Below are 18,011 nucleotides of genomic sequence, written 5' to 3'. Positions count from 1 at the left end.
GGCACCTTATGAAGGTTTGTTAGAAATTCTAGTAATATTATTTGTTTAGCGCTTTTGATTTGGGCGGTTTAACACGGTGATGACTACTAGAGTCTTATTCTGATTTTCCATTTTCTCTAGGAAAGAAAACATTTGACTGTTGTTTTTATATATTTTGTTGTATTTATGTAACAATAATTTTTTTGGAAAAATATAGGACAAAGACAAAAATGTAAGCCCTGTAAACTGACTGCTAGAGTGTAATTAATTACTTTTGATCACCATTGTCCAGTCCCTCCAGGATTCCTTCCAGATTTTTTTGTGTGTGATTGTTCCGGCTAAAATGCTTTCATTTGCGGCAGCTTTTTCAGAAAATTGTAATGTTTTGAGGCCTATTTTTTTCCCCAAAACCATTTAATCGACTTGTGATTATATAAGTTTGTTATCAATGTTTCAAATGTTCCTTGTAACCTTAACCTTCAAAAGCACAGGATTATAACGCAATAGTAAATACTGTAATATTGATGTTTTACGTAAAACATTACTTAAAAGTAGACATTAGTTTATCATAAAAGCACATACTCAGAGCTCATGGTCACCGTTTAAATTCATCATAACTAATAAAAGTAACAATCATAATTACAGAAGAACCCCAACCCCCAAAGGTTTTTCTATTGTCTGCTCTCTCATCCACAAGTTGCAGACATTCTCCATTTATGTTTACGCTTTAAAAGTGTGTGTCCATCTTAAACATTTATTTTTGTTACAAACACATTTACACCTGCACGCTAAGACCATTTGTGAACTGTTGAGAGCATTGTATAATGGTAAATGAGAGACGATAAGAGATTATCATCACTCATCAATTTATCTAACATGTAAATGCAGCCTCTTTGTTCGGTCAGCATAGCAAATGAGAATCTGTTTCTATCCATCCATTTTCTACCGCTTGTCCCTTATGGGGGGTGCTGCAGCCTATTCCAGCTTTAATAACCAAAAATATTGGCATTAATCATGTATATATGCAGAATAATCACGCACTGTATTTTGACAGTACATGCTCCTTTATCTTAACAGTGGATGGTTACTTGAAAGGCTGTAAGGGTTGTTGTACAGTCAGTGTTCAGGTCAATGCAGACGCCAGTGCAAAGATGAGTGAAGCGATTAATCATGAGAAGTCCACATTTAAAAGAGCGGTTAATATGATTTAAAAAATGGTCTTTTGACATAACTAATATTAATACATGTAAACTAGGAACTTATTGGAAGTAAATGTTTATATACTATATTACCCAGAAACTTAGCACCGTAGACCATACCGGAAGTAGGTCTGAGCAAGGCGGGAGGACAACAATTGTGCCGTTTGAGCAATAAAGAGTAAGTATATTGTTTTAAGACCCTTCCTAAAACACATTTTTACTCACTGGCTTTTAACCCAGCATGAGACTTTGAACTGTTTTAACGTTTGAACCGCCTTTTATCTGACCGATTGTTCTTAAAATAATGTTTTTTATCTGATCTTTTTTTTATATATTTTACCTCTGTTTTAAATTATATGTTGGCCCTAGTGTGTGAAGGTTGTCTGTCTGTCTGTGTTGTCCCTACGATGAGGTGGCGACTTGTCCAGGGTGTACCCCGCCTTTCGCCCGAGTGCAGCTGGGATAGGCTCCAGCACCCCCGCTACCCGGAGAGGGACAAGCGATAGAAAATGGATGGATGGGTTTTAGTCTGTCCTTTGCCTGCACTTTTCAAGATTTTTATATGTTTTTTGTTTGTAGTATACAGCTCTTTGTTTTTCAATTGTGGTTGTTTTCAAAGGGCTTTATAAATATAATTGGTATTGTAAGGTATGGTACACGTTGCTCTTTCTGTTTTGTCTACACAAGAAACAAACATAAATCTTGATCAACAAGTTGACATGCGTGTCAGAGACAAATTCCGATGGCCAAAATGTGCATGGAAGTTGCCGGCATCTGATATTGCGGGGATTCGTAGAGTTTGCGTGAATTGGCACGATCGAAACTTTCTGGAGGGACTAATTATCTTATCTTAGCATCATAACTTCTTCTGTTGTTGATAACTTGCTCAACCTCTGCGATTTTTTTTGGTGGGTTCTACCTCTTGGTTATTAGTATGTGTGAGTGAAAGGAAGAAAAGCTCTGACTTGCCTGCCAGCCTTTGTTTGCATGTGTAAATCTTATGAAAATTGTCTTCTTAGTTGCTAGGAATGTCTTATAACAAACATATGCCTGTGTTCCTTTTTGTTTGAAAGGTCAAGCTGAAGAAGTACACAAAGTTCCTTTTCGTGCGAGACCCCTTTGTGCGTCTCATTTCCGCCTACCGGGATAAATTTGAGCTGGGCAACGAGAACTTCTACCGCACATTTGCTCAGGTCATCCTGCGACGTTACGCCAACCAGCCAACTCCGCCCACCTCTGTGGACGAGGCCCGTGCGGCAGGCATCTACCCGTCCTTCTCCCACTTTATCCAGTATCTCTTGGACCCTCAGACAGAGAAGGACATGCCTTTTAATGAGCACTGGCGGCAGGTGTACCACCTTTGCCATCCTTGCCAGATCCAGTACGACTTTGTGGGCCACTTGGAGACAGCCGAGGAAGACGCCGAACACTTGTTACGCCAGCTGCGCGTGGACAATGTGGTCGAGTTCCCCTCCTCGCATAGGAACCTGACAGCCAGCAGCTGGGAAACTGACTGGTTCAGCACAGTGCCCCTAGAGGCGCGGAGGGAACTTTACAAGCTGTATGAACCCGACTTCAGGCTTTTTGGCTTTAACAGACCGGATTCAATCCTCAATGTGTGAGTCTCACACACTCAAGCCACATAAAAATATTTATTATGTGGGACGCTTAGCTGCTTAAGCACACAAACCCATCATTCGAGACTGATGTTTTCGGGGAAGATTTACAAAAACACAGACAACAAAGAAGTGTGTGGCATTTTTTGCTCTCAGATTGTCTGATTAGCCGCTTGCAATCGGACACACGTTCAGTGTTGCACTACAGTGTGTTTATTTCCCACGGTGCAAGCATGGAAGGTTTTAACTGGTGATGGACTTCCATCCCGTCAGCCTTCAGTATGTCTAATTATTATATCACTTGTGGCATTTAGCAGCTTGCTTAGGCCACATTGTAGCAAAGTAGCATCATGTTGGCTCTTTGGAGTTGTCTCACCTCGTCTATGTTCGTCTTGGTAAAAATTCCAGTGGATGAAAAAAAACAAGAACAACAGGAGTCTGCAACAATGCCAAAAGTTGTTGTTCTGTAGTCTTGAACGTGGATCTCAACCATGCCTGATGAAGTACAGGACAAAATAGTGCCTTCGGTTGCAAACGTTTACACCTTAAAATGTATTTTTGTAGAGGGGTTCACACAATACAGTTGCCGCGCTCTATTTGATATTCTAAGCCGATTTGAGATGAACCGGAGTCAGCCGGTGATGTCCGACTGTTTTGGACCCCGTGAGATCTGTTAAAAGGATTATGCAAGAGTACTGTTTGTGGTTTGTACTGTACTGATGATGTCATGAACACCACGTATGTCGTCTCACATTGCCTTTTCTTTTTATACAACGGAGGCTATTTTTATTGGATGTTCTGTTTTATCTTTTACAGTGCAGAGTATGTAATTATCCCATGTGATTTAAAAAAAAAAAAAAATCCAAAATAAAATCATATAAAAAAAATATCAACCAGAAAACGTGGTGAGTTTGTAAAATCGTTGCCCGCTTTTTCAATTTGTACGGCATACATAATATTACAGTTGCCTCCTTTTGTGTACAATTAATGTGTAGTTGGCGCCCTCTGGTGGTTGATACGCTAAACTATCTTCGAGAAGCCCTCTAGAGCAGGGATGTTCAACTAAATTATTTTGAGAAGCACATTTCCAGAAAGCAAAAGACTGCGGGGATGGACTTCTCCCCTCACTATCAGTCTTCAATCAATCAATCAATGTTTATTTATATAGCCCTAAATCACAAGTGTCTCAAAGGGCTGCACAAGCCACAACGACATCCTCGGTACAGAGCCCACATACGGGCAAGGAGAAATTCCCCCCAGTGGGACGTCGAAGTGAATGACTATGAGAAACCTTGGAGAGGACCGCATATGTGGGTAACCCCCCCTTATTTTGTCTATTCTGGAAAACCAGCGTCCGCTATAATAGACATTGAAGAAATGCTGGGCCCGAGCTCATCTAAGATGGACTGATGCAAAGTGTAAAAGTGTTCTGTGGTCTGACGAGTCCACATTCAAATGGTTTTTGGAAACTGTTGTGTCCTCCGGAGTAAAGAGGAAAATAATCATCCGGATTGTTGTAAGCGCAAAGTTGAAAAGCCAGCATCTGTGATGTTATGGGGGTGTATTAGTGCCCAAGGCATGGGTAACTTACACATCTGTGAAGGCACCATTAATGCTGAAAGGTACATACAGGTTTTGGAGCAACTTAGGTTGCCATCCAAGCAATGTCTTGCTTATTTTAGCAAGACAATGCCAAGCCACGTGTTACAACAGCGTGGCTTCATTGTAAAAGACTGCGGGTACTAGACTGGCCTGCCTGTAGTCCAGACCTGTCTCCCATTGAAAATGTGTGGCGCATTATGAAGCGTAAAATACCACAACGGAGACCAACTTGAACAACAACATCAAGCAAGAATGGGAAAAAATTCCACCTGAAAAGCTTCAAAAATTGGTTTCCTCAGTTCCCAAACGTTTACTGAGTGTTGTTCTTAGGAAAGGCCATGTAACACAGTGGTAAAAATGACCCTGTGTCAACTTTATTGCAATGTGTTGCTGCCATTAAATTCTAAGTTAATGATTATTTGCACAAAAAAAAAAAAACGTTTCTCAGTTCGAACATTAAATGTCTTGTCTTTGCAGTCTATTCAATTGAATACAAGTTGAAAAGGATTTGAAAATCATTGTATTCTGTTTTTATTTACAAATTACACAACGTCCCAACTTCACTGGTTTTGGGTTTTGTAACATTCCTCTAGTGTTTTTAAGTATCTGCTGCAAAAAATGTGAGTCTTTAAAGTTTTTTTTTTCCTAAAATCGCGGGCCTCTAGGTGAATAGCTGATGAGATAGGACCTAAAATAGAACCGTGAGGAACACCGTAGAATAGTTAAAGATGTTGAACAATGACTTCTGGCTGCATCTGAAGTAAACAAGCTACAACAACACTTAGTTAAATAAATCTAATAATAAAAAATAACTGTCAAAAAGGAGAGTACTTAAAGGGGTGCCTTGAGGAACACCTCAGTCCACATCACAAGTTATGACCCCAGTGTACTGTTTGCTAGCAAGGTTAAAAATGTCAATGCAAGGATCTGCAAAGAAGTGTTTTTAGGAATTTTGTGCAAAGAAGTTTTGAACTGAACTCAGGGGGGTGTCATTCCTGCGCCAACAGTTGAATAACCCTGCGCTGGAGGATGTAAGCAGTAAAAGCATGTCATCAGAACAATGAAACCAATACACACCTGTTGTAACCTGCATGCAATATTAAGCTTAAATATTTATTATTTACTACAATGTTGTGATGCTTACAACGAACACAACATTACTCTGTGCTTGCTCTGATGAGGTATCCGTTGAAAGTGATGTAAATATCCACATCGTCGCTGTAAATTGCATTCTCCCGTTCCCTCTTGTACAGGCGGATCCACACCTCGTCGCCGAGGCCCAAGTCCAGCATGAGGCTCTGGCTCTGCATGATGGAGCGGTCGCTGGGCTGGGCGTACACGATGGCCTGCTCGGCCTCGTTCCGCATGATGTGCAGGTACGTCTCCTTGAAGTTCCACGTGTGGATGTTGACGTTGAAGAAATAGACGCCGGGCGTGTGGCAGACGTACTTCCCGCTGAACATATTGAAGTGGTCGTCGAGGTTTACGAAAACCGTGTCGAATATCAGTGTCTGGTAGGCCTCCAGGCTGTGGAGGGACTTGCGACGCCCAACGGAGAAAGCGGCGTGGTTAACTTTGCAGGGGTCACCTGGAAGGCCAGCCTGGCCCTTTGAGCCTTTTGAGCCCGTTGGGCCGACGGGTCCTGAAGGGCCTTCCTGTCCGGTCTTACCTGGTGTCCCTCGATCACCGCGGTCTCCTTTGTCACCTGAACGAATGTCACATTTCCACCATGATACAGCTGTAAAATCTGTCCGTGTCCATTTTAAATGATGCCACATTTGTAAGGAACACGCATTAGTGGGAGGAGTGTTTATGTCACACGCAATAAATCAAACTCTGATGGACTTTAGAGTAGTCAGTGTATAGCAGCAGTATAGTTATATTGTCCATTAGGGATGTTCCGATACCATTTATCCATAAGCAAGGTCGGCCGATGCCAATATCGATACTGATCACATGTATTAACTGTACATTTTTCAATGTGTTTGTGGTGAGTGCCATTGACAGTTTAACAATATCAACATAATATTTACACTAGTTCCTTATTTTCTTATATCGTACAATTCTTTGAGCAAAACAAAATCAATAGGACACAAAAGTTTTAAAGGATCGAGAAACTATTTCTACTTGTTTTTGAGTTGTTTTTACTTTAAAACCTGTTACACATTGTTTTGACATATCTCATGTTTTTTTTTAAATTGCTGCTGCTGTTTTTGTTAATCTTATATGTATTTCTCAAACTTTGTTTTGCTGCCCTCTTGGCCAGGTTACTCTTGGAAAATACATTTTAATCTCAATGAGGGTTTTACCTGCTTAAATAAAGGATAATGATTGATTGAATAACTAAACTAGAGTAAAAACTATTATCTACTGCTTTGGTTTTTGCCCTCAAAGTCTCCATGCGTCCAGATAATTATTCCCTGAGTTTGTAAACATTAACAAAAACAACAAAAAAATATTTTGAAAATAATAAAAATACTGATGTAATCACTCTAGTATCGATCGAATGTTCATACTACTGTTGGTATCAATTTATGGATCGATCCGCCCTCCTCTTACGTGTACTGATTGTGACAATGCTGACCAGGGGCGCCGAAAAGGGGGGGGGGGGGGTAAAGGAGACGGATTCTAGGGGCCCATGATGGAGGGGGGCCCAGAGAGGCCCCTAATGATGATGAAATTATAATACAGGGGGCCCTGTAAAGATTCTTTTCATGGGGCCCAAAATCCCTAGCGGCGCCCCTGATGCTGACACACCAACAGTTGTTATGTTATCCTCTCTCTAGACTCGTATTAATCCACGGTACTTATTTCCTGCTACTATCTGCTTACTTTCTGCTTTCTACACTTTTTAAAGTTTACCAAGCACTTACTTCTTTGTTGTTGTTTAATGCTAGTCATACCAAAGACTATAAAAATGGGACCCATTACCTCCCTGCTTGCCACTCAGCATCAAGGGTTGGAATTGGGGGTTAAATCACCATAAATGATTCCCGGGAGCGGCACCGCTGCTGCCCACTGCTCCCCTCACCTCCCAGGTGGTGAACAAGGGGATGGGTCAAATGCAGAGGACAAATTTCACCACACCTAGTGTGTGTGTGACAATCATTGGTACTTTAACTTTAACTTAACTTAACTTAGCTATTAGCATGCCTGCTCCTGGCTTGCTCTTGGAGTGTCACATATTCAGCCCCGTGGTACTTAATCATACTTAAGACACTGATAAATACAGTTTATTTCTCGCAATGACGGTAATTATTATTACCTTAGGGAAGCGGCTCCACACTGTGTATGGAGACACATAATTAGCTGCTAGCTGGGGCAATAAAAATAAATACACTGTCAGCCAGGTGGGATTTGTGTTAATGGGCAATGGCAATCGCATACTTTCTCACGAAAATGGTCCGATTCTGATCAGTGGCCGATCGATCAGCACATCCCCGCTATCCACTGAAAACGAGTGTCCAAACTTTTGACTTGGGGGCCGCATTGAGCTAAAAAAAATTGGGCTCGTGGCCGAAAGCCGACTGCATGTAAAGTAACAATATATATAGCCTATACATATATTTATAATATGTGTACATTTTATATTAACATAATGGATATATAATTAATAATTATTATAATTGAATATTAAGAGTATGTGACAGTTTGACTACTACCTTGTTTACTTAAAGTTTTGTAATCAATCAGAAATATCAAGCAGCTAAAATGCGACAAAGGGATAAGGGTGGAGAGAGTGTTTTGTGTTTTCCCAAAATGCATTGTAATGGATTTAAACAGGTGTAATTTCAAGTTGTTTATGGTGCTTGGACATTTTTTATGTAATCCACAAAATTCAGTGAGCAGGTTGTGTTATGTGCGACCATGACTCATTGTGCCATGAGTAGGGAAGGTTGTTTAGATTGGGTCAAAGAAGTAAAAGCTGTGCTCTATCCACTTTAAATCGCAATTCACAATCCCTGACCTGTTTTATTCCAATTGTCCACACGATGGCGACAAAGTTTTAACAAGTCTGAGAGATATTTGGAATTAATTTGGAAAAACTCTGCAGGCCAGATTCCTTATCAAGCTCATGACGTCTCACGGGCAAAACTGAAGACGCCGACGACATTTTATTAAATAGACTTAGACACCTGTGGGGCTGTTTTTGACTGGTTCCGGTTTTATCTCACAGAGAGATGTTTTTTGTAAGTACCGTACACATCATTTGAAGTGGTCCGCCACATCATTTAAAGTGGTCCGCCACTTAATTTAAAGTGGCATAACATATTTAATTTGGCCTACCATATTATTTATTGTGGCCCAACATGTCATTTAGTTTTGACCACTGTGGTCCGCCAAGTCTTTTATGGTCCGCCATATCTTTTTTTGTGGTATGTCACTACATTTATCGTGGCCCACCATGTCATTCAATGTGGTTCGCTACAATATTTAATGTCATTCAATGTCATCTGCCACATAATTTAAAGTGGTCCACCGTATCATTTGATGTAGTCCGCCACATCAATTAACGTGGCCCTCTGAGGGCAGCCATGATTACAATGTGGCCCGCAATAAAAACAGGTTTGACTCCCCCTGAGATAAACCTTCTCCCCTTCGTCTTCTTAGCACAATTTGGCTCATTAGGGCAACACGCATATTCAGTTGTGCATTTCAAGCTATACACGCATTTTCCATACAACTCTGAGAAATTCTGTTTGTTTTTTGTTTACATGCCTTCCTAAATGAACTTATTCACTCTTGAGGAAAGGGAAAGTCATCAGATAACCTAATAAAGTTCTACTTGGTAAAGCACGTGGTACCTTTAAGGATGGTCATGTTGATGTAGGTGCGGACTTCGGGGACCTGGTTGTACATCCCCATTGGGGGCGGAGATGGGCTGTCCTCTGTTGGTTGAAGGTGATCGCAGCAACGTCTGCAGGGTACAAAGGGGTCATCGGGAGGAGGCGCCAGTGCCACCAGGTGTGCGAAGGACAGAATGAGGAGCACTCCCAACATTGTGCTGCACCTGTAGAAAATCAACGGAATAGTAACAACTCCACAGCATTGCAGGGATGTGTGTGTGTGGGGGGGTTTAGAGTGTCTTTAGCTGCACTGGTCTCACTGAAATGTTTATAGCAAGGCCATCTGCAGAGGGAGTTGAGTTGTAGTTAAGGGTTGTTATTGGTCTCGAGTAAGCAAACACATTCCATTTGAGTCGTCTGGCCTAATTGTCCATTCTGGCTCTCGAATGTATCATAAATTCGCCTTGCAGAGCGAAAAGCTTCTCCAAGATGTTATCCAATTTGTGATTTAATTCCGAGATCGCCAAAGTGTGAGTGCCCCCAGCTCTGCTCAGACTATCCATCGTGAAGTGCAGCCTTTGGGCTCCTTGAACAACTGCGATAGTCTTCCAAATTTGTCAATGGACCAGAGCGATGCTCAATCCAATCAGCAGATGCCCTGTTATCACAGTTCTAAATAGATAGATTTATCCTTGACGGAAAGAACTGACAGGCACAGAGCTCACCACTTTTCCCCAGAGTTCCTCATGTATCCGCCAGCAAACATCACATCAGGACAGGCAGGTTCCCCCGAACCTGAGCTTCTCGTCGAGAATATGTCGTCAGTTGAGTTAAGAATTCAGTTGATCAATCCCATGTTTAGATTTTTGGAGAGCGGTGCTAAAGAGAGACTCTTAGAAAGGTAAGACAACACAAGACGAGACAAAGAAGCAAAGCAGGAGAGAAAACGGAGAGGGAGGGAAATGCGACTGTCTTCGCTGAGAGCCAAACAAACAAGCGGCTAGCCGCTAATGATGATTCTCCATACACAGTGCGGAGCCACTCCCCTGCGCTAATGATAATCACCTCCATTGTGGCAAACAAACTGCATTTCCTAGGATCTTAGTTATCATTATTATGTATCATTATCACCGGAGTACAAGGCTAAACATTCAACACACCGAAGGCAATAACAGCAAAGCAACCTGGTAAGCTAGCTTTAAACAACACAAACAAATAAGTGCTTAGTAACCTTTAAGAAGTGTAGATCAATCCACGTTACAGCAGCAAGTAAGCAGATATTACAGTGAAATTAACAAGTAGATTAGTAAGTATCTAGAAAAAAGATAGCATAACATTAACTGTAGGTCTGTCAGCATTGTCACAGTCTGTACACAACACGTAATGGGAGGAGGGATTGATCCATAAATTGGTGGTGTCGACACCAAGGGTAATATCAGTATGAGATCAATGCTACAGTGATTTGGTCGATATTTTTATTTTCTCAAAATAACTTTTTGTTGTTTTTGTCAATCTTTACACATTTAGAGACTAATTCCTTGGACACAGGAGGAGTTTAAGTGGAAAAACTAGTAGTAGATAGGATACAAAATCAGCACAAATTATAGTCCATACCTATAGTATTTTAAAGCGCTTGATCGAGTGAATATTACTGAGAGAGCAATGGTAGGTATGGAAAACACTAAGCTTATGACAGATTTACGTTTTTAAAGTGGAGTGATAACTTGTTTTTGGCAACAATAGTGGTCACAATAATTCCTTAAATTCAAATCAGTAAAAATGCAATAAGTTGAATGATTCGGACACGTTTCATACTGGATACTTTCTGATACGCTTCTGCCTTGATACCACATTTGATACTTTGTACATTAACACATGTAGTGTTTTAGACTCCAATATTGTTCAGTTAAGGGCACTTACTGCGAATGTTAAGCAACGTATGCCATTGTGTGCTTAACTGTTGTGTAGCTGTTAGCTCCTTGTAGCCTATAGCCTACTGTGTTTACCTTTTGTAAATGACTTCACTAAAGTACAAGAAAAGACCGACCTTGCGTGTTTATTGGAGGACATTCAGATGTTAACTGGCGGTCCAGCTTTGCACGTGTAAACATTCTGCTGGAATGCTTGTATATCAGAGTTTATATCAGAAATGTTAGTTGCCAATATCGGACTGATATCAGTTTTGGATTGGGACACCCCGAGTTATTGTGTACTATTGACTTTGTTTAGTTCAAATAGTTAAGTAATAAAAGAGAGTAAGGAACTTGTTGAAGTCTTGTGTTGATATTGTAATATATATATACACTACCGTTCAAAAGTTTGGGGTCACCCAAACAATTTTGTGGAATAGCCTTCAAGAACAAGAATAGACTGTCGAGTTTCAGATGAAAGTTCTCTTTTTCTGGCCATATTGAGCGTTTAATTGAGCCCACAAATGTGATGCTCCAGAAACTCAATCTGCTCAAAGGAAGGTCAGTTTTGTAGCTTCTGTAACGAGCTAAACTGTTTTCAGATGTGTGAACATGATTGCACAAGGGTTTTCTAATCATCAATTAGCCTTCTGAGCCAATGAGCAAACACATTGTACCATTAGAACACTGGAGTGATAGTTGCTGGAAATGGGCCTCTATACACCTATGTAGATATTGCACCAAAAACCAGACATTTGCAGCTAGAATAGTCATTTACCACATTAGCAATGTATAGAGTGTATTTCTTTAAAGTTAAAACTAGTTTAAAGTTATCTTCATTGAAAAATACAGTGCTTTTCCTTCAAAAATAAGGACATTTCAATGTGACCCCAAACTTTTGAACGGTAGTGTATATATGTATATAATACTGGTAAATGGGCACAATATGAAAAAACATTTTTTCTTACCTATTGGTAGCTATTTTTGTGTATTTGGGATCTGCATAAGTCCCTAAAATTTAAAATCAAACCATGGAGGCACTGCAGTGATATTTATAATACAATCTTGCTTTCCTTCACACTTCCTCTAAACAAGCCGTTTGGAATTTGCCCCAAGTGTGCCGTTTTTTTCCCTAGGTGTGATGTCAGCGTATATCTCCATAATAGTATACATTTACAAAGTGCTTTGCGTAAGTTTGCCATTGCAGCCTGGCGCTGCAGTCAACAAGCTTCTTCTTTTTTTGCTGTCCTTTTGTTGTGGGGCAGACTAGCTTGTACATGCACATGCATCCTCCGCCATTTCCAAAACAAAGTAGTGTATAGTTCGAACTAGGATTGTCCCTATACCAATATTTTGGTACCAGTACCAAATTGTATTTCCATACTTTTCGATACTTTTCAAAACTTTTCTAAAAAAAGGGGACCACAAAAAATGGCATTATTGGCTTTATTATAGCAAAAAATCTTACGGTACATTAAACATGTTTCTTATTGCAATCGAAGAACAATTTTGGGCTTCAATAAAATAGTGAACATACTAAACAACTTGTCTTTTAGTAGTAAGTAAGCAAACAAAGGCTCCTAATTAGTCTGCTGATGTATGCAGTAACATATTTTGTCATTTCTCATTGTATTATTTTGTCAAAATTATAAAGGACAAGCTGTAAAAATAGATTATTAATCTATTTACTGTCAATATCTGGTTTACTGTCAATATCTGGTTATTTTCCATTTTCAACATGTTCTATCTACACTTTTGTTAAAATGTAATATTCACTTATTCTTGTGTTGCTTGAATACTTTACATTAGTTTTGGATGATACCACAAATTTAGGTATTGATCCGATACCAAGTCGTTACCGGATCATACATTGGTGATATTCAAAGTCTTCATGTGTCCAGGGACGTATTTCCTGAGTTTATAAACATAATATGAATTTAAAAAAAAAAAAGGAAAAACGATTTTGTGATGATAAAAAATATAAATGTGATTATAGTAGTATCGGCTAGATACGCTATTGTACTTGGTATCATTACAGTGGATGTCAGTTGCAGATCCACCCATGGCATTTGTTTACATTCAGGCACGCTAGCTTTTGTTAGCGGTGACGCCGGTCAGCTATTGTATCCTCCTGTGTAGTGAAGCATGTTTAGCTATTCCTCGTCCTGCAGGGATGATACTTGTAAGAAACTCACTTTATTTGTTGCCATGGAGGCGTGGATTAGTCATTTAGAGGTAGCTAAAACACTGCAGACTGCGGATGGGCGTTAGCTGCTTGCTAGCTAGCCATGTCTTAAAGCACCTCTTCCTGAGGGCGTTTCAGCGTTATAACTTCACTTTTATCTTTCGTTTTTAGGCTAAACTGCGTCCATTCTCCCTTTTCTGTCTACGTACTGTGTCTGCTTGTAAGTACTTTCGTGATTGTGCGCTGATGAACTTGCTCCTCTGCTCGTAAAACCGTCATGACGTGACGGCGCGCCGTCATGCACAGTAAAAAAAATGTATAAATTGGAAACCGGTACTTTTCAAACAGAGTATAGTACCGTTTTTGATTCATTAGTACCGCGATACTATACTAGTTCCGGTATACCGTACAACCCTAGTTTGAACTTAATCTGTCAGTAGACTTGCTATGGAAACACTAAAAACTACAACAAAGATGGCGGGAAGAAGACGCTGTCAAAGTGCAGCCATGTAAATAAGACCGCCCACAAAACGGCACGTCCTAAAGAGACAGTCAGAAAGCGACTTGAAGATGGTGTGTCAAATATAATTAAAGAACCACTTTTAAATGTTATGTAGACCAAAAGGAAGTGTCTTAAATGTATAAAAAAATCGTATCATGACCCCTTTAACACATTTGATCGATCTCACTCATGGAATCTGCAGCATAAACATCCCTCTGGCATTATGATGCTCATATCATCCATACAGCGTTGACCACATACGTATGATGAATTCTGCAGACAACGAGCGCAGCTGTTCATAAAATGAGATCAGCACATGTCTTGATATTGGTTCCCACCACTGAGGGAAAATGCACGAGCCAATAAAAACACTGTGAAATCCCCCAAAAGACGAAAAAAGAGTCAAAAGGAGGAATCCTTGCAGATGTCCATGTTCTCACTGTGGAATTTTTACTGGTTCGTGAAGGGAGGAGGACGTCCTTGCAGTCTTGCGATGCCAGGAGACTCAGTCAGGCGTACAAGGTCACATATTTCAGCAGCATCACATACTTTCAAAGTTGTTCTTAATTTGACAGAATCAGTCCATGAAAAATATTCTGCTTGCAACCTGTAAGGCATCAAAGGCACACTTGTGGCTGCAAAGTGGGACACTGTGTACCGCAGCACTTAAGTTACATGTTAGGGGATTATTAGAAAAAAAAAAAATACAGCGGCGAGGCAAAAACGATTTAAAGTCACAGTAGCAGTGCATGAAATTCTGATTGTGACACTGATTGTATTGCTAGACTACAATACCAATATGCATACTATAGAACAGGGCTATTCAAACGGTGGTCTAAGTTCAGTTCAAAAAGTGGGAGACAAATATTTTGGATTTTTGCAGCAAATTCCTAAAAACACAAGAGTGCTCCTGTTGTATAGAGGAACTTGGACCACTGTTAACACATTGGGAGGTCTTTGCATTGACATTTGCTAGCAAACAGAAAACTGGGGTCAAACCTTGTAATTTACATAACTGAGGCGTTCCTCAAGGCTCCCCTTTAAGTCTTCTCCTTTTTAGCAGTTGTTTTTCAGAATGTCATTTACTAAGATCTTGCTGTAGCTTGTTTACTTCAGATGCAGTCACTTCTTTAGTTATACTAGTGGTGTTCCTCAAGGTTCCATTTTAGGTCCTCTCTTTTTCATCATTTGGGCTATTCAACTGGTGGCCCGCGAGTTCAGTTAAAAAAACGTATGATACTCGTATTTTTGCAGCAAATTCTTATAAACCGTTATAGAGATGATCTTTGACTAGGTTTTTTTTGCAGAAGTTCCTGTAAAACAGCAGAGCACTCTTGTAACTCTGACAAAATAAATGGACCAAAATGTAATCTCTACTGCAGAGAACAAATAATAAAAATGTATAATATCCATCCATCCATTTTCTACCGCTTGTCCCTTTTGGGGTCGCGGGGGGTGCTGGAGCCTATCTCAGCTGCATTCGAGCGGAAGGCGAAGTACACCCTGGACAAGACGCCACCTCATCACAGGGCCAACACAGATAGACAGATATAATAGTGAAGGTTTATTATTTATTTTTATAGACCACTTTTTAAACAGTCACTACTGTCCCAAAGTGCTGCACAGATTAAATGTACAGAAAGGTAAAAGATACAAAAAAATCACAATAAGTACAGAACATTCTATATATAAACCACAGCTAGACAAATCAATGAAGAAAATGTTAATAACTACACATAAACAACAATAAAGCACTATCAATAGAATAAAAAAGGAATATGCGTATACCAACAACAATTTTGAATGGGCCTGTTATCTGTGTTGTGAACATCTGGCCCGGGGTTGAAGAGCAAAGACCGATTGTTGTCTTTTTGGGAGACAAAGGCAAAATTAGCTAAAAAAAAAAAAAGTTTGCATCGCTAATGACGGCATAATATTATATTAATGTTACCATGCTAATACAGAAGCAGTTAGCATACTTACATTATGTCAGCAAATCCATGATTTTTATGTTTACACATATACAATTTTCTAAATTGTTTGCATAAAATGTTAGCATGCTAATATGGGAACAGTTATGACAGCATACTTGTAAGATGTCGCCACGTATCAAAAGCCATGATTTTTAGGTTTAAATTATTAAAATTTGTTAAAATGCTTGCATGGAAATCTTACAACAGTCACTACTGTCCCAAAGTGCTGCACAGATTAAATGTACGGAAAGGTAAAAGATATTAAAAAAAATCACAATAAGTACAGCACATTCTATATATAAACCACAGCTAGACAATTCAATGAAGAAAATGGTAAAAACTACACATAAACAACAAAAAAACACTATAAATAGAATAAAAAAGGAATATGCTTATACTGGGGGTCAGCAACCCGTGGCTCTCGGGCTGTATGCGGCTCTTTGGTGCCACCCTAGTGGCTCCCTGGAGTTTTCATATGTTTTTTGTTTGAGGACAAACATGACACAAACCTTCCCAATTGTTAGAAAGCCAAGTGTCTAATATATTTGTGTGTATGCTTCACTGATGAGAGTATCGTGTTGTCCTACTAATTTCGGCGGTTCTTGAACTCACCATAGTGTGGACTGTGACGCAACAGTTTGTTTACATGTAAAATCTTCCACTCCTTCTTTGTCTCATTTTGTGTCCACCAAAAGTTTCATGCTGTGCGTGAATGCACAAAGGTGCTCTTTGTTGATGTTATTGACTTGTATTGAGTGCTAATCAGGCATATTTGGTCAGTGCATGACTGCAAGCTAATCAATGCTAACATGCTATTTAAGCTAGCTGTATGTACATATTGCATCATTATGCCTCTTTTGTAGGTATATTTGAGCTCATTTAATATCATTTGCGTTTATCCTCTTTGTATATAATTTAGTTAGCACTGTCTCATGACACATTATCTGTATGTAATATTGGCTACATTTCAGATAGCTGTTTGTGTGCTATGTTGTTCCAGACCACAGCAAACATTACCTAGCTTGCCAAAGTTTGTAATAAATCTATTAAGAGAAGACAGCCTGCCGTTTCCTTTAACTTGGACACACACATCTATTATACCTTTGGTCATTAAAAGCCAGTAATTTCCAGGAGTTATCTCACCTTCTGAGTAGCCTCTGATATACTAATGATTTCTAATGTTGTAAAAATAAGTAGAATAAATATTAAATTTCAACATTTCTGTCAACGAAGATTTGCTTCAGCCCTGCAACATATGGTCATTTTGATAGTAGGCTATTATAGCTAATATAGACACTTGTATCATGTGTTGCCTTCATTATAAGACTTATATACGGCTTTTCTTTTTTTTGCAGTTCCAGACAGATTAGTTTTTTGTATTTGTGGTTCAATTTGGCTCTTTCAACGTTCTAGGTTGCCGACCCCTGGCCTATACCAACAAAAAGTATGAATAAAACAAGGGTGAAGGTTGAAGGCCCCTTGGTCCTTGGCTTTCTGGAAATGTGGCCCCCAAAACAATTGAGTTGAATGTACTTGCTAGAGAGAGTTAGAATACAAACATAAATATTACAAGGTTGTTATATTATTGTTCACGGACTCCACTGTGCTGCACATATGGAACCTTCCTTTATTGCGTTTGGCATGACGCCTGCACTGGCTGTTACATAACCCCATGTGTTCAACTATATAAAGTTTATTTTTAACCGCTGACACAGCACTGTTTGGAAGCATGTTGTTTTAAATGACTATCATATGAACTCCATCACTGTAGTGTCACTGTAGTCTCATGCAACACCATGCAAACCTTGCAGACTGTATTGACACTGATGCATTCTTAGTGCGGGAAGTTAGCGTTTGAGAGCAAATCGTCCCAAATCCCACTTTAGGAATGAATGGATCTCACCTTGTTCAAGTCTTTGCAGCCGCTTAAGTCCGCGCAAAAGGGAGGAATTGTCGAGCACCTCCCTTCTTCTTCTGTGTGCTTGTGTGTGAATTACTTTTTTTTTTTTTTTACTGTTTCCTTCTCTCTTATCCCAGCAGCCCACTTTACCACTCTGTTTATTAAGCGAGGAACGTTAAGGCCTGCCCCCTCCTCCTCCTCATCATCATTATCATCATCTTGATATGCAAAACAGCCAAGTGGAGCTGCCCGGCAGAAAAAGTGCAACACATCTGAACACATTGATACAGTTATATATTGCAGTATGTGAAATACTGTACACGTTTTTTTATGTACAAAACATCAGATCCTCTCCCCC

At 39.7% G+C, this 18,011-nt stretch overlaps 2 protein-coding genes across 2 annotated transcripts in view; one reads left to right on the top strand and one right to left on the bottom strand.

Annotated features, from left to right (window-relative positions):
• LOC133642970 (carbohydrate sulfotransferase 12-like) overlaps nt 1-3,711 on the top strand; it is a 15,227-nt gene extending 11,516 nt beyond the window's left edge. The window contains exons 4-5 of the mRNA XM_062037393.1: nt 1-14; nt 2,252-3,711. The exon at nt 1-14 is cut by the window's left edge and continues 166 nt beyond it. Coding sequence (XP_061893377.1) covers nt 1-14; nt 2,252-2,800 — 563 coding nt within the window. The 3' untranslated portion in view covers nt 2,801-3,711. The remainder of the gene's footprint in view (nt 15-2,251) is intronic.
• A 1,164-nt stretch (nt 3,712-4,875) lies between these two features.
• On the bottom strand, nt 4,876-17,798 carry LOC133642975 (complement C1q tumor necrosis factor-related protein 1-like). Its single transcript, XM_062037398.1, has 3 exons — nt 17,657-17,798; nt 9,202-9,407; nt 4,876-6,101 (listed from the first exon to the last, which is right to left on the bottom strand). Exons 2-3 carry the CDS (start codon nt 9,395-9,397, stop codon nt 5,554-5,556), a joined length of 744 nt encoding a protein of 247 aa, XP_061893382.1. The 5' UTR covers nt 9,398-9,407; nt 17,657-17,798; the 3' UTR covers nt 4,876-5,553.
• Between the last annotated feature and the right edge of the window lie 213 nt (nt 17,799-18,011).

The sequence above is a fragment of the Entelurus aequoreus genome, linkage group LG25, assembly GCF_033978785.1.
Source record: "Entelurus aequoreus isolate RoL-2023_Sb linkage group LG25, RoL_Eaeq_v1.1, whole genome shotgun sequence".
NCBI lineage: Eukaryota > Metazoa > Chordata > Actinopteri > Syngnathiformes > Syngnathidae > Entelurus > Entelurus aequoreus.
This window is presented reverse-complemented; position numbering and strand designations above follow the sequence as displayed.